The sequence below is a fragment of the Rutilus rutilus genome (genome assembly GCF_951802725.1).
Source record: "Rutilus rutilus genome assembly, chromosome: 13".
Lineage (NCBI taxonomy): Eukaryota > Metazoa > Chordata > Actinopteri > Cypriniformes > Leuciscidae > Rutilus > Rutilus rutilus.
The window spans coordinates 14,625,491-14,643,757 of NC_140218.1; the positions used below are offsets into that span (position 1 = coordinate 14,625,491).

Genomic DNA, 18,267 nt, shown 5'->3' on the forward strand with positions numbered 1-18,267 from the left:
TGTTCGCTAGATTCAAAAGGGAGCAATAACATCTCTGGCTTTCACGAGAGAACACCGGTCGTCGTTCGTCCACCTCCTCAAACATAATAAAACCTGGAGGAAGAAATACGTGACTCAGGCTAGAGACGCGACGGAGGCTTGTTAGCCGCTGCTGTTGACAAGAGAGATGGCGAGATGCCTCAGATTACGATAAACAGGGAAAGAAGTGAATGTGGGGAGAGAAAAATTAATGAAAGATGGCTTTAAGGAAGCCGGAGTGATCCAATCACAATCTATCTCCCACGACCGCTGTCAGTTCTCAAAGAGGCGGCAATATCTCAGCGAGACAGAGCGAGAGGGAGAGAGAGGACCCGCTATTTGAAAGAAAATGACCCCTGGGGCATCTCTCCCATTGACTCCTTCCTCCATAGGAGGAGGGCCACTTAAAAGAGAGGGGAGAAAGAAAAGAAAAAAGATAGATGAAGGAAAGAAGACAGAACAAATTGCTTCAAACCAATTAATTTCCACTTCTCTCTTTTGCTCGGTCCTCTGGGTCTTGGTGTGCTACAGACTAAAAGAGAGAGCGGCCTCCGTGTGAAACTCATTCACCTCATCCCGTATGTCCAAACCCACTCCTGCAGGTGGACACAGTAAACCAGCAACACATTTACGGATGAATTTTACAGATGCACTTAAAGATAACAGTAATGCAAATGACAACTGTGACAAAATATAGTAAGTAAGAAACAATGCAGGACAGGGCATGATTTTATTCATTAGGCTTTGATTGTGAAAAGTGGACCATGAAATTGTTTATTTAGGAATAAAAGTTGTATCTGTCCTAGCTCTCCAAGCCTGGTCGGCCAGCAAAACCAGCCTAAATCGCATCAAACCCCTCTAAAATCAGCAGTTTTTATAGTATTATACTTTAAAGCTATTTACATGTATAACTCTATATGATCCATATACATGAATGATACTTCAAATGTACTTTGTTGAGGAGAGGTGTGCCACTACTTCCAAAGAAATAAATACAAGAGATAAAAACAATCAGACTTACAATGTAGATATAGCTTGGTTCATATCAGATCTGAATATCAAAGAAATCTTATTGGTGGGCTCTTCTGACTTACAGTAGAAACCATGTTAGTGTTATTTATTATATTTTATTTCAATTACATTATTTCAAAAACAAATTTTAATAGTTCTCTGTTTAGGTTTGGTTAAGAATAGCATCACTACTATGTATGTGTGTTAAATATATTCAAAACATTTGGCGTAGGGTTTCATTTTTCCTTTACCATTTTCATACAGAAAGTGTTGGTCAATTTTAAATGAAAAAAATATATATATATATGAAAGGCAAGTAACATATACTGAATTTGAATTACACATTATATTTTGAAGTACAAAGACTAAAATAGTGTTTTCTTGTGAAACACTCCAATAATCTGTTTTATTTACAACTTTGATCCTTTTTTACAGCATAGAAACACTAATAGCAACCTGGCATCACCAAGCATTGGCTACATCTCCAGAAAAGTTACTTCAGAGAAGGAGAAAGCGCAAAATCAACCATTTTTGTCTTTAGACTAACATTCACTGATGAATTCCACAAAAAGACCAGGACCATTTATTAAGAAAGTAAATAAGCTAAAGAAATCAAAGCCTGTCTGTATGCTTTCCTTCCATAGCAATGATCTGACCCTAAGGGTTTTACATTCTCACCCGCACGCTGACCACAGCAACGCCGCTCTCATCTCCATTACAATGGCTCTCAACCTCCACAGAGTCGGTTGATCACCCTGTGTGGCCACCGCTAGTGCTATGTGCACAACTTCCTGTAAGAGAAGCACTTCCTCCCCCTCGTTTGTATAATAGTTCAAATATTCTTCCTCCATAAAACCTTCTTTCCCAACAAAGCCATTTACAGCTGCACTTAAATCAATATCAGTCCGAGCGAATACACACAGCTCCATTTAAAGAACGTTAGCCTAACGCTCCTCGCGCTAAGTTAATGTGTTGAAGGGTTATCAAGCCCGCCCTCTCAACATGCAATCTCCACGCCGTCCGTATCAGAGGCACTCATACAGAAACCATCTATACCAATTACAGAACCTTTTCCATCTGAAGACGTGGTACATTAAAAACAATTATCGCCAAGCGCTGATGGATCGCAGTGTTGGAGCAGCTAACGTGTTTTTGTATGTCTAGGCTGAAGGTGTGCGTGTGTGTGTGTGTGTGTGTGTATTGGGAACCATTATGGTAAATGCATTCAAAGCAGAGGCAAAATCATCTAACACTGTCAGTCTAGATCTCTCCTTCAGAGCTCACGCTGCTGTGAGCAACTGTACTAAGTAGTAAAAGACTCTGGAGCTTAAACCTAAGGGTCTCGATGAGGTTAAAGGTCAGCAGTTGGGCTTAGTTTGTAAATTACAGAGCGATAAAAGGTCAGACGCCATGTGGCCGGACATTTTCTCCCTGCCTGTTATTTCTCGTCTACATTTGAATGTGGCCCTCGAGCTAGCAATATCTTGTTCACCAAAAATTAGTTATTGGGAAATTAATATTAACACTTTCTATGAAGCCTGTGTATATAATGCATTGTAATGTATTCTTAATGCATCCATAATACCCTTAGAATCAGTTGCATGCTCTTGTAAATAATTAAAAGCAGTTATAATACATTATAATACTAACATATTCATGGAGCCATCTAGAGCATAATGTACGATCAACAATCATGACTCTTTAAAGGTGTAGCCATGAATAGGTAAGTATTTTAAACTGTAGCTTGAATTATTTATGACAAAATATGATTACAAAATGTATTATAAAGTAAATCTCACAAGAGCACAGTGTCATATTAACCCCACAAAAAAACAAGAATGCATATAAAAAATTCAATAAAAAGTCTATTTTAAGACCAATACTTTATTGACCTGTTTACATTAGTTTCAATGCAATTAATAGCAAGTATGACAGCTAAATACTGTAATGCATTGGGACTTTATTTATATTTTTATTATATTCTCATTAATGTAACACAGCAAGGAATCTCATCCAGGCCGGTTTTATTTTCTAAAGTACTGGCTGTGACTCGACGACAAATGCTAGACTGACAAATGCGAAGACACTCATCTCCACTCCTCAAAAACAAAACATTAGTCTATATATATATATGTGTTTCTTGAGTAAAGAAAATTAAGTACTTATTCAAACAACCAGTTCATTATTTACCATTGAATTGCAAACAAGCAGAGATATACTATACAAGGTCTTGACAAGCTTTGCGAGATCAAATCAAATTGCTTTATTATGCATTCAAATATCTTTCTAACGCACAACACAGGTTTCATAGAAAGTGTTGTGAGGGTGCTTCCGGTTCTCTCTCATCTAGTTTACCATGAATACCTGCGGGTTGTTGATGCAGAGAGAACAACTTAGCAAGAGCCATCTTCATGCCATCAACATGAACTTCCGTGAAGGTTTCCTGCCATCTATTTCCATTCTAAAAGCTCTCTTACGTTTATCTCAGCATGAACATGTGAATAACATGATACATTATTTAAATGCTTGCAATGATTCTGTCACATGTATTTCCTCTTAATCTCTGACATTAAACGGTAGAATAAATGCTTTCATGCCTGGATTTGATCAGGTTTTAAGGACTTTTTGAGGCTGGCGCTGTGGCGCGGTGCTCTAATCAGAGGCGGTGTGGGCCGGCGGAGTGTGAATGGGGTTACGGTGATGAAGGAAATGCCCTTTAATGAGAGGAAGACAGGAAGCACTCCAATCAGCCCTTAGTGAGGAGAACATGAAAGCACAAAGAAAGAGGCGAGAGGAAAACAAAGGAAGGAGCGAGACGGAAGGAGAAAAAGAGGAGAGAGAGAGAATTCTCCAGCCTTCGGTCTGAGTGAAAAAGGGGGAATGGTGGGGGTGACGGAGGGTTTGGACGCTTTCTTTTCCATCAAAAAAGATCAGAGAAACCCTTCCTCAATTTTTTCTGATAAATGGTGAATTACCAGAGGCGCCGCCGCTTGTGTGTGTGTGTGTGTGTGTGTGCGTGTGTGTGTGGAAAAGTGGGAAAGGGGCCGACACAGTGTCGAATATCACGTGCAGACAATCAGGAGGCGCTCCGGGTCTCTCTTTTTCACACATGCTCACATACATACACAGTCTAACGAATTCACCATGTGAATCTGTGCAGAATAAAAAAACAGCATGTTGAATAATACAAATTCTGATTTTTGGGGGCTTTTCTTTTGTAAAAAATACAGCATCTTCAAAATTCATACATTCATAAAAATTGAAGTCCAACCCAGCTACTGTATACACTTATCAATCAAAGGTTTGGACACATTTGAATTCTTTTGTGGTTCTTATTATCTAAAAAACAAAACAAACAAAAAAAACAGGATCCAAGTCAGGATGAAATCAAAATTGATCCCATTTTACTATGCTGGAGCACATTTCTAGTCTTGTGATGAAAAATTCATCCGTGCAAATTAATTCACACACACAAAATAAAATTGTATTCGTAATCTAATCAAAATCTGAAAATGTACTTCCCCTATGGAATGGTCGTCCTTCTCTGATGACGTCAGTTTGACGGCTTGGGTAGACTGAGCTTTTCTAGATCCAATCAATTCCCAGAGGGAAAAAACAAGCCACGCCCTCTATTTTTCTCATTCAATATTCCGTTTCACTCGTCACAATACTGAGGTAAAGTCTGCCGCAACGTCCGGTTCACACAGACTTTAAATGCTTAAAATTAGTTAGAAGATAAATAAATTGTGCCTACATATACATTTCTTTACAAAAAATTATTCAAATATGTATTTATTATTATTATTATTGACTTTTATTCTGATAATGAGAATTTGCTTAATTCAATAAAATGTCTAAACATAATCATAATTATAAAAAAAATAATAATAATAATAACAAAGGTTGTAAAAATTGGCTACGTGTTCTGTTAAAATTCATGTTAGACAAAATACATACAGTAATAACGCTAATTTTAGAGTAAAAAAGCCTATATTGTGTCAAAATAAACTTATGTAGTTTTACAACCATTAGTTTTCCCCCCATAAAAACTAACTCGATTTAAAATTAAAAAGAAAAAAAGGATAGGTTGGACCAGACGACAAAGGAAAGGCCACCAAAAGTGCTCTTGTGCAGTAAGCATTTCCAGGATCTCAAAAAGTACAGAACGGTGCTAGCAACTCAAAAGACATGGGTTTGATTCCCAGGAAATGCAGGAACTGATATAATGTAAGCCTTAAAATGCAACACACAGTGAGTCACTTTGGATAAAAACGTCTGTCAAATGGATAAATGTAAAAAATCAAGCCGAACAATGGCTACACCGAACTTAAGAATCTAAATTCTCATACTTCCATTCGTGTTATATCAACCAAGCGTTTGGAAACCTTGTCTCTTCATTTTCATTCTCTGTGTGTTTTCCTTTTCTATTTGGCCTCTTTGGGGACTCATGTGCGTGACCAATCCACACAGCTTGTCCGTTGGGTTCCTCAGAACATTCTAGCTAAATAAAACACGTCGACCATCACAAACAGCACACTCCCTGAAGTCTTACCTCTTTCTCTGTGAGCGTGTAGATGTATTGATGGTCAGGGCTGAACAGCATGTCCCTCAAAATTGGTTTCCCTTCGCTCACCACCACGTTCTCATACAGCAGTGCAGGCTGGGTAATGGAGTTCACCAAGATCTGAAAGAAACAAAGAAGATATACGTTGAATATTAGAGCGCAAATATACTTTGGATTTGTGCAATCTGGCTGCGTTCTGATTTGCTGTTCACTTTGTGCAGCATTCTGGCTTTAAGAAGGTAGAAAAAAAATGGCTTTATAAGGAAAATTGAATGAAAGTTGTTGGTTTGGTGTCTCTCTAAGCTGCATAATATATCCATTTAACTCCGCTGCCTTCACATCAGTGCTTAAAAGGGAGTAACAGCGGCCTCGAACGATGATAAACAAATGCATCTTGGTCAATAATAAACGCAGCATCACTTTCTGTTTGGCCCACCGTAGCATCAGCCAGAAATATACCCTCCTTTAAGTCACCATCCCTGGCCTTATTGATGCAGGGTCAGGGGAGCGTGACCTCAGCATCCCGTGGTGTTTCAGGGCCTAATGATGTGCTCGGCTCCGGTGCCGTGTCCCGCTGATTAATGACCGTCCCCTTCGCCGAGCGCCATGGGAGCGCATTACCTGGGCCCTCTGACACCACCCCATTGCTAATGAAGAGAGCGCCTGCAGCACCGGAGTACACTAGAGCACCGTCCGACCCACTTACAAAAACACAAAAGCTGGTAAAGCAGTTCGGTTTTCCTCAGAAAGGTCCACAGAACAGAGTGAAAGAGTTGCAGGGAGTTTTCAGCCGCCCACACCTGGGAGTCAGTGTGGCCTATCTGGGTCAAACCCTGCAGCTGGTTCAAGAGAACTAAAATTAAATCTACAAATATCTGAAAATAGAGTGAACTTAATCAGCAGTTCTGTTCTTTAACTAAAACCTAAAGCTGTGCAACGTGGCCTCATGTAAACTGCCACATTTATAGAACAACATTTTATATGGGCAAAAAAATGCATTACAAGTAACACAAGTTACGTAATCAGATTACTTTTTATAGGTAACTAGTAAAGTAATGCATTACTTTTAAATTGACAACAAAATATCTGAGTTACTTTTTTCAAATAAGTAATGCAGGTTACTTTGTTTTCCCATTTATTGACTGACAGCTCTCTTTTCCACATGCTGAGAGAAATTATGAGTACGTTTTAGAGGCGTTGTGTACGCTCTGAAAACATGATGGTTATTGTAGTTGTTGTAGACTAAATGTGAACATGCATTTACTAATGTCACTTGCACAACAACAGATTCGGTATTCCTCAACATGAATCCAAACAGCGTGATGCAAACTCAGAATATTATGCGAACCTGCAATAATTAAATGTTTAATATCACAAATATACTTTATGTATTTAATCTCACTTTATTAACCAATGTCTTTGCTGCTGACCTTCGATGACCCGATTCAATCATACTAAAAAGCAAAAATCACATCACATTTGTGTTCTTCTCCAAAGCTGAAAGATTTATTTAAGCTGCAAAATCAAAATAAGCTGCTTTCTATAGGTGTGAATTTGCAAAGTAACTTTGCCGAACAAAATATTTAATAAACCAAAACACAAATAGTGAAGAATGTTTAGTAGTGAATAACGAGTGAGTCTCCTCATGACAACTAATATAATTTAAAATGCGTAGATAAATTAGATTTAAAACTATTATATCGTTGGTATGTAGATGAAATTACCTATATACCTATACCTATATATACCTATATATACCTATACCTATATATATATATATATATATATAAAAGAAGAAAACTTCAGGCCTGGAAATTGTTACACAAATTTTAATTCAAGGTTTTCCTTGATTGTGGGAACCCTGTATATTGTTGCTCAGTGAGTGATGGAGGGTCAAATAACAGCAAAGCAGTCTGGGATTTGGAGTCTGTTGTCCATGTTCCCCCCTCCATCACGTCATTGAGCATTACTCCCGCGGGACGCCGTTCATTATGAAGTAGTGGCAGATAACAGCTCAAGGACATCTCATCCTCTCTCTCAGCCAATCCTTCTGGAACTCTTGCCAAGCAATGCTGAAGTTCCTGCAGTGGGGAGCCGAAAGAGAGAGAGTAAGGATCTTCCCCTGTGTCCGAGCAGGAGAATGCATGACATGGAGAATGCTTTAGCCGCATGGAGCAGGAATACTAATCTAGAAAACTGGCCACTGCCATGCGATTTTTGGACAGGCCTAAAACTTGCAGGACAATGCAACTAACAAACTCTCCTGCAAGTTTCCCTGCCATATGAAACTGATTAAATGGGATAAACATATATAATTGTTCTTCAAGGGTGAGCAAGAATTGCCATCTGCATTTCACCGCCCTTTTTTAGAGTCGTGCAGATAGACGTAATTGTGCAATGACTCTTCAAATTGCAGATTCTTGGCAGATGGCCCATCTTCTCCTCAACAGGAAGAAGCAGGAAGAGCTAGAGAACTCTCTGTCTCACACTGCCTTAATAAAGGTGTCAGGAGAGATGAAGTTGGAAGGTGAAAAAACAAAAACAAACCCAGTTCTCCCTACTGACTGCTGCTGAATCCCAATGCACCTTATAGTCTGGAGTATTACTGCTACTGTCTCTGCTTTAGAAATCATTTTCAGTCACTTCCTGGGTAAGAGAACAATGTGATTTAAAGACTTGACCTTTTGACATATAAAGTGACATTTCTGAAGGTTAATGACTTGACATGAACAGTCCAAATGATCACAGAAGCATTATGATAGAAGTTTACAGTACAAATACTATTATTATTTAAAAAAAAAAAAAAAAAAAAAAAAAATTATATATTATATAAAATATATATAATTTAATAATTATAACTTTATCGTATTATTTATATTATTGATGTATTTTTATTAAAAATAAAAGCAAATACTAAAAGGTATGAATTTTAAATAAAACTATAGTTATATTTAAAATATAGAATTAAAATGTATTTCAATATTACATACCAACCAATCAGATTTATCTACGTAGAAAAGCAATGCCAAAGTACAACAGAATAAATAAAATAATAACAATAACTTAACAAGTAACTTGCAATTCTGTTTCAACCAAAGAGGTCAATAGAGAACGCATCATTTTGTAATGTACCTTTTAAATGACGCTTCACCTTTAAACTAAAAACCGCCGAATGTCCTTGGGGACTCTATGTGCCGCGCTCAAATCATTCATACCAAAACAAATATTGAATTCACACCATCTTATTAGATGAATATGCTCCATGATTGCTACTTGCATTATCTTCTCATGTTTATGGTCCCATTACGGTAAGTCATGGCAGAATCATTTCAGGACAGAAGCAAACCCTTCTAGCCTCTTGCTGCAGACTGCACATAATGAGCGCATTGGGTAATAACCTAAAATAGGAACCTATAAATTAAGATACAGAGCCCTGCAGTCTTCCTTAATGCTGGTCTATGGATGAACAATAATTAAGGTGGACCAGGGTTCAATGAAGGGTCACTCTTGACGGCTTCGGAGCAAATTGAAACAGGTCTGGCCTTTTCAATCTTGTCAACGTCTCCGGTAAAGCACGTATGAATTTGTATGTGACCTTATGACATCAGCGAGGTCAACAGTCAATACAATGATAAACTGTCGTAGACATAAAAGAGCTTGTAGCTATGTCTTATGTAATCCTTCAAATGGGGAAAAAAAAAGAAAAGAAAAAAGAAGGTTGTTCCTGACAGGCAGCTCTAAATTTCAGTATACACTGAAATACATTCAGAGCTTTGTTGGAGAGAATGATTGACAGGAGTTTTGTCACAAACCCAGGCATTTCTCTGCCGGAGACTGTGGCGACCCATCAACTCTCCGTTGTTGAAAATCATTTTACTCCAGCCTGGATGGGGAACGGAGACATTTGGCTAATTAAATCAAACAGGAGGGCACTTTCCAGATGAGCCTGAATCCAATTTCATTAGTGGCCTCTCAGCCACGGATAATGTGCGGACCATGAGGTCGCTCTCGGACGTTTCGTGTCTTGACATCAACGCACTGGAGTATGATCAATAAAGGATGCTGACTTGAAATGTAGGATTGAAAGCATGCTGGGATTTCCACAGGCTCTTTTTTCCCTGCGGCTGCAGTTTGACTTCAATGTTTCTTTTTTTTCCACATCATTTTAAATTGGTTGTTCAGATGAAATTAAGAGGTAATATTGCAAAATGGAAAATATATACCAATGCAGTGCAACTGGTGTATACTGAATTGAAATATACTCGACTGAATTGAAAACGTATTTTAAATTCCAATTCAATTCTGAAATTTCAGTTTAGGTAGAACATGGGATACATAATTGCAGTTGGAATTTGAATGTAAGTAAGTAGAATTAAATATAATTTAAAAAAGTTAAAAAAAATACAGTTATATATGTCAGCGTCAATAGCCTCGTGGGCAGCACGCCAACATATAGCACAGGTGCGCTTCGGGCACCCCGAGTTCGAGTCCATGCTCGTGGACCTTTTGTGGTATTTTTACTGTTTTACTATATCTATATCTATATCTATATATCTTTATATCTATATCTATATCTATATCTCTATCTCTATCTCTATCTCTATATCTTTATATCTATATCTATATATCTATATATCTATATCTATATCTATCTCTCTCTCTCTATATATATATATATATATACACACATACACATACATACATATATATATAGATATATACACAATATAGATATATACACATATACATACACAAAGGCCTATTAAAAATAATATAAATAAAACAAGCCTTAAAGCTTTATAGAGCTGCCAACTCATGAAAAGGGAGGAAATTATGCAATATTGAATGTTGCAATATACAGGGTGGACCATTTATATGGATACACCGTAATAACATGGGAATGGTTGGTAATATTAAAGTCCTGTTTGTGGCACATTAGTATATGTGAGGGGGCAAACAAATTTAGAAGTCGGCCATCTTGGATACAACTTTTGTATGCATTTCCATGTTATTACGGTGTATCCATATAAATGGCCCACCCTGTACAGTACAATGTTGCTGTACCCTCCGAAGGCCTTGAGAAACGGGAAGAGTCGCTTAGTGCGAGCGTCTCCAGCCTCTTTGACCCTTTTCTGGAGGGCATCCAAGACTTCCCATGGCACCTGCTGACTTCACAGTCTGCATCTTACCGGCAGGAACAGAACCTGGTACACACAAACTCATTGAGCTTGATCAGCGTGACAGATTACTCTGTGAAATTAATCATCTTTCTCTGCCATGCTGCTGCTCTCTCTATAGGACGCCGGCCAAAAAGCAGCCGTGGACAGACAGTCCCAGTGGGCACAATGATGGCACGCCACTGAGCGGCTCCTGGGGACCCAATGCCCACTCCCCGGTGAGTTTCATCATTAATAAGACAAGGAAACAGGAGCAGGTTTGTCTTTGAATGCTTGACTGGCTTGAATAAACCAGGGGTATAATCCAGCTGGAGACGCCGAAGATCAATGTCGCATCTGTTCAGTCTTTGTGTTGTCGTGTGCGGCATCATGGTGACTAAATGATAAGGGGGAAAGACGGTGCGAGCGAGAGAAGAGGGGGAAATAATAAAGGAAGAAGGGGAGTCGATGCTTGGTCCCCGGAGAGCGACAGGCATGTCTCAGCCTCCACCTTTTTAATCTTTCAGGCACTCCATGGGTACAGCATCTCCTCCGCCACTCACCCCCACCGCTGCTACAAGCTCCACTCGCATGCTCTTGACATAACTAGGTCTCCCTGTGAATAATAAACCAGCCACCAGATTCCTGCCTTTGATATGCAGCCCTTAAAGTAAAGATCTGCATCTGATTGAGCGCAATCACTGGCTAATTAATGAGACGGAAGGCCCGTACTCGGCCCACGCTGGCCCAAACACGCTGCCACCACAGTCCGTCCCGGTTCGTTCCCCTGAGAAGAAGCCAGCCGAGCCTGGAGGAAAAGACTCGGGGAGCACCCCTGGGACAGGCACACGCGGCTTACGCAACGAAGAGGGCGAACAGGCTCAGAGCTGTAGATAACAAGAGGTAAAAATAGGATCTTTCAGCTATAGGGTAGATTTGAAATGGAGAGAGATGTATGTACCAACACTAATGCTAACTTTGTAGGGTGAATTTAGCTTATTACATATATAGCTGGTACGAAATCCGGTCGATATTGGATGAATACTGTATTGAACTCTGCGACATAGTATATGTTATCGTATCTGATATTGCGCATCCCTAGACCAAATAAACATGCCTTTTAGATTACTGTTACCATCATGTGACACTCACTTCAAGTAATCTTTAATACAGTAATTTAATAACACTGTTAAATCTATTCGTTATCGAATCTGAAATATCCAAAAATGAATATCCATTTTTTTAATCTGAATTTTAATGTTGTGAGGCTTAAATTCATTTTCAGCATCAGACAAAATAGTATGACATTTAATATAACAAAAATATGCAAGGGGCATATTTTTTAAGGGGCAAGAAATTGTAGTTTTAAAAGTGTTTAGAATAAAGCATTATAAATTAGAACATTATAGATATATTTATACACTGTCAAATGTAATCTTTATCAAAGATCCTTTTTTTTTTAAAACTGGATATTGTTGTGAGGACTAAATTAGAATTTAACTGAGTTTAGTTCTTAGCATTTCATTTTTTTATTTATTTAGATAAAATAGTGTCAAGTTTCAAGAGGAAATAAACTGTATATATATATATATATAAATACATTTTGGACAATATAAATACATTTAAAACATGTATCTAAAAAATGTATATAATTTGCCAAATTGGATGCGTCAGAGCATGCATGCTAATCGTTAGCCCAAGTCTATATCTTCAGTCCAATGACTTTTTTGTTTAGTATCCTCACACATTGTGTACTAAACTAAACCATTTTTACCCACCAGATACTTCTACAGAGCAGGACTTAGACATGCTAATTAAACACAGCTCAACTGTCCCGCTATGCTAATCCTCTTCCTGGAGATGCAAAAACAACTTGTGTATTGGAGGCAGCAGGTCAAAACCCAAAAGCTCTTCACTGAAAAGAAGAATCTTCACCGAGGGAGAACTTTGTTGTGCCGTACAGACAAAATATACTCATCGGCCCAGCTGGGTTTTACGGGGAAAACAAGTGCACCTCGTGGGCATTGGGAACTAGGCAGTCTGAGGAACCCGGGCAAAGGGAGAAGGGGCTAATCATAGAGGTCTCTAGATGGTTTTCTAACCCCAGCCGTAAACGTTTCATTATGACAGCCTGTGCAACAGATAGCAGCTCAAGCTCATTCGACCTCGTTCCACTTCCCTTGCAATATCTGATTTGGCCCCGGGTTCGAAGGCTCCTCGGAGCATTGAGAGGAATTTAATTTCTATTTTCCTACTTGTCGTCTTTCCGCCATCCGCTTACTCCCGCTCTCTATCTTCCTCTTTCAGACCTCCCCCCTTCAGGTCCTCTTGACACAACAGACGCACACCGGCAGTCAAGCAAGACAGACTGTGCGGTTAAAACTAGGTGGAAAAAATGGGAGTTTGCCCTGCAGTGAGTATGAAAGCAACTCCTAAGTCATCTCCATTTGTCACAAACTGCACGCTGGAACTGCCAGGCCACTTCTCATACACTCAAACCTCTGACAAGAGCGAGCTGCGGACAAAAATACAGAATAAATGGGATGCTATGGAGCTCAGCATAACACTGCAATACCAATAGTCATTAGGGAAGCCTCCGGCGATGATTTCTTTAACTACAGATTGTGCCTGCCTATACATCATCTCCCAATGCTAAATGGAGATCCAAACAGCTCGTTTGTGACTGCAAATGCCACAACTTCATCAACTCATGACTGCATTTACCACAAAATGATGGGGTTCTCTCAAGGAATTTTCCTCAATATTTAAGTCTCTACTAAAAATTCCATATTTGAACCTATTTCGCCCATATGAGCTCCAAGATTCTCAGCCACATCTTTACCGTACACATCTTATATATGTGACACAATCATTTTGAGTTGGAAGTCACAATGAGCTTGAAATTCTTTGTTAGAGAAATCTTCAACCAATAACTGTTCGACATGTCACCTGATGTTATGTTTTTTCTCAGGTATATTTCGTTATTCAAGTAAAATTGTAAATTTACGATGGATGGATGGATGGATGGATGGATGGATGGATGGATGGATGGATGGATGGATGGATGGATGGATGGATGGATGGATGGATGGATGGATGGATGGATGGATGGATGGATGGATGGATGGATGGATGGATGGATGGATGGATGGATGGATGGATGGATGGATGGATGGATGGAAATATATTTTTTTTATATATTATTAATAAGTTTACTTTTATTGACTATTTTGCCATTTTTATATATTTCCCATGTAAAATATCATAATTTAAAGTATATCATATATATATATATATATATATATATATATATATATGACAATATAACATAACCATTTTAACACAAAATGCATTGTAAGATTGGGAATCATCCCCATGACATTTTCTAATGTTTGTAAAGGAAATCGTTTAAAATGTGAAAAATATGTTTTCTTAAGCCATGCTGTTTATAGCATATATTTTGCACATAATCTACATATGTTGTGACCAGATGTTTTGCTATATTGAAAAAAAAAAAAAAAATATATATATATATATATATATATATATATATTAGGGTTAAAACGACTCATAATAATTTAGGTCGCATGTATTTATTTGCCACAAACAGATTCTTGACTATAGATGAAACACCCCTGCTATTGCAAGCTCAACAAAAATGCTTTAAAGCAAATGCAAACAGAGCATAACAAGCTACATTTTTAGGGTACTAACGGTGCAATCGGATGGTTCTAAAAATATTTGCCCAAACCTTGTGTCAAATTTGAGGGTCACACTCTACGCAACAAGCTACGCTGTTTGACAAGGGTATGTAATCCTCAATGGCGGCTCTCAGCGAGTGTCACCGAAATGACATCTGCAACAATGGAGTGAGGCAATAATACTGACAAAGCCAAACAAAAACTCTCTCATAAAGATGTGAACGTACTTGACGCATCAAAGCGAAGAGAGCGAGTGTGGCATTTTCCCAATCTCACCTCTGCAAGACAATCTGACATACCTGAGCACACAGAAAACACTGCGTTTGAGCTCTGAGGAAAAGGGTCACTTGAGGACGGGCTCCACCGGGACAAACTACCTGCCGGTGCTTGAAAACCAAAGAGAGAGAGATGCAAGATACAATCTGCAGAGGGTGAGCAGGTCAAAATAATCCCAGTGAAGCCTTCTCCATGGAAGAGCTCACTCTGCTGTGAAGCAAAGCAGTGCCTTCAGCCAGTGACGAAACTGATAGCACAATAAAGCGCTGATGGAAATGGTAAACATTATTATCATACAGAGTGCATGGACACACTGGCTACTTTTCTGGGTGTGGAAAATAATTATGAACCTGGAGAAAGGTGTGTTTCATTGGCTATTTACTTCTGGGCCGAAATCATATAAAGCTGTTTATGACAAATCTTATAAAATCCAACACAAAACAGGATCGATTTTGAGTCTTTAAGGTTTATGAAAGAGTAAAAGCACTTTATTTGAAAGCGAACTAGCTGTAAAAAGCACCATGACTTCCATTTGGAAATAAGGTCTTGAATTTTTCCTTCGAGTAAAAATTGTCACAGACGATGGATATGTCTGAAGATTAATTATGCTTATACATTAATATACATCTCTGCATTACTAATACTACCTGCAAGTCATTCTTAGACACGAGTGTTCATCTACAGATCCGAAGTGGGTTATTCAATCATCTGTTAGGATCATAAATTTCAGACGGATTTAAATTAAATTTGAGAATGTTTATGTGAGTGCGTGCGGAGGTGGCTAAGTGTGTGTTGCCAATTAAGTTGCACGTAAATGTCAATGCACATCGAGACACTTAAACTTCCATACAGACCCTTGGAGGAAAGGAGCACATTTCAAAGATGATTATCCGTTTACAGCATTCCACTAGGCAGCACATATTTCTCACAGAAACATCATCAACATCGACATTCTGCAGCGCTGACCAACGCCAAATGGAATCCTACGGACCCGAGAGAACATTCTATGTGGTGTGAAACGCCAGAGGGGCGTAAACAAGCGTGTAGCACTACAAAGAGCCGTCTCTAAAGAAATGGCTAAACGATGTTAATGTTAGATGCTGTGGATGTGCCTCCATTTACAAGAGGGAACCGCAGGACAAATTGAACATGAATGGACATGTTTCCTTTCCAATTACGGCTATAGATTAGTTGTGCAGGTAACATGTGGTCATTCCTTCCTGTTAGCTGTTCATTACGTGTCTCTGTTTGGGAGCCTAAATCAGAAAGGGAGAGAGAACTTGTCGTTCATAGACAAAAAAACTCTGCTAACTAACAATTTGCCCACCCAAAACTCTGGTGTAGATATATGGGACTGTCACTGTAGTATTCTTACATTTTGCTCTGAACCAATCACATGTCAGAGACAACGTATGCTTGTTCCTATTGACTATAGCACTTGTCAGTATATTTTATGCAAATTAGCCCTAGACGGTTTGATTGTGTACTGCCGAAGAGTTAGCACTCATGTTGCGCATCTGAAAAGGTTTAATAAATCCTCATGCTAAAGTGAATTCTGTTCTTTTGTTATGCTAATAGCATGCTGGCATTCTAGGCTTTGTTATACTAACATTATTGAGGGGAAGGCTGACTTTCTAGACGTAGTTATGCTAGCATTAGTAAGAGAAAGACTAGCATGTTTGTATTCTAACATTATCAAGAGAGATGCTACTTTCTAAGCATTATGCTAACACTACTGAGATGAAGCTTTCTAGGAATTGTGGTGCTAAAGATATTGAGAGAAAAGATGGTGGGAGAAGCTGTTAGTTACACCTTCAGTCAGAGTAGATGGCATATTTAATTTGATGCTAATGATAACAAGGCTTTGAGGCATAGAAGTACAGCTTTGGTTTCATACTGGTGTACTATTTACTCTGACTAACTGTAGTCTAACAGCACATTTACACTGATAAGAGAAGACGGAAAGTGAAGTGGGATGTGATCGGAAAAGGTCAGCGAGCCGGGACTCGAAATCGGGTCGCCTGAAGCACAACCACGCTACATGTCGGAGCGCTGCCCACGAAGCTATTGTGTCCAATCAAATGAAATTTCAATAGATGGTGTAGACCTCAAATAATCGTATAAATAGGAGAAAAAAAATTACATGTTAATGCTTGAATCAGACTATTTACTTAATTTGATTCAAAAATGTATGCATGGCTGTGATGATTACACAATAGTTTTACATTCTACTAAAGTATTTGCTAAAAAGCTCTTCTGACGTGTGTTGGTTTTTTTTTTAAATAAAATGTATGCATAAAATGATATCACAGTGTCATTGGTGACATTATTGTGCAGACTTTCTCTGGTTCTGAATGCATAAACTAAACCGCGCAAGTGCCGTTTTGTTCAGAATACATGTAATACACATGTAAACGAATATGAGAATCAGACTGCAAATCTAATTGGATTCATTCAGATTGACAAACATTTATTTTGTTTTGTTTTGTTTTAAGCATAATGCATAATGAGGTAGCAATATATCAAAGGTTTACAACTTTACAGTTCCAAGCATTGAAACATGACGTGGTCAATGTCACACATAAGAAAAAAAAAAAAGAAAAAAAAAGGGACTTCAGGACTACATTAAGAAAAATGCACTTCAAACTGAAATGATTCACAAACTCTCTGCTCGTGTACACGCACACTTGAGTCGTATGCACTGTCAGCATCCTCAAAGCACATGCACACAGACACACATGAACAGATAGCCCTGATACAACGCAGAAACTCATGATCACAGGCATATATCACTGGTACTGACAAAAAAGAAAACACACACGCAAGATAAAACACGCGACACACTGTCTCCTATGGGCATCAGCAAACTGTAGCTCGGCATATTGTTACACGACCTAGATTCAAGTTTGCTCATAGATTCACACACACACATAGATGAGAGTATGCTAATGAGAGTGAAACTCCAGGTTCCCTTTCTTTAGGAAAGTGTTGGGTGGCACGAGAATATCACCCACTGTAGAAAAATTCCTGCCAGCATAAATCATGAATTGTGTATGCATGTCTTTTGTTTTGTATGTGTGTGTACTTTAAGAGAACAGTTGTGTAGAGAGAGCCAGAACAGTGGGATGTTTTTAGCGGGTGATCTAGGAAGGTCTAAGAGGAGAACGCTATGTGTCTCAACACCATCTGCAGCAAATGAGGAAAAAAAGCCTGTTAGATGAAATGAGACAAGTGAGAGGCAAATAAGACCAAAAAAAATCATCAGTCTAAAACAATTGTTCTCAAGCATGAATAAATCTTACAGAAATATCTGCTTCGGAACAAGCAGAAGCGTGAGGGAATGTGCTCCATTGATTTTTGAGCCTAGTGGATTTAATGCAACAACAAATAAAAGAGGTTGCATGCCTACTGAAGGTTTTTCTTTGTTGTATATGTATGTTAGGCTATATTAAATTCTGTAGATCAAAACATTTTAAGGTAGAAATATATGTACACTATATTCAAAAGTTTGATTATATTTATCAAAAGTGACAGTAAAGAC

At 38.5% G+C, this 18,267-nt stretch overlaps 1 protein-coding gene across 2 annotated transcripts in view; it reads right to left on the reverse strand.

The window, feature by feature from the left end:
• plxna1a (plexin A1a) overlaps positions 1 to 18,267 on the reverse strand; it is a 201,384-nt gene that overhangs the window by 98,978 nt on the left and 84,139 nt on the right. For both annotated transcript variants that reach the window (XM_084428130.1, XM_084428129.1), the window contains exon 4: positions 5,582 to 5,713. In XM_084428130.1, coding sequence (XP_084284256.1) covers positions 5,582 to 5,713 — 132 coding nt within the window. The remainder of the gene's footprint in view (positions 1 to 5,581; positions 5,714 to 18,267) is intronic.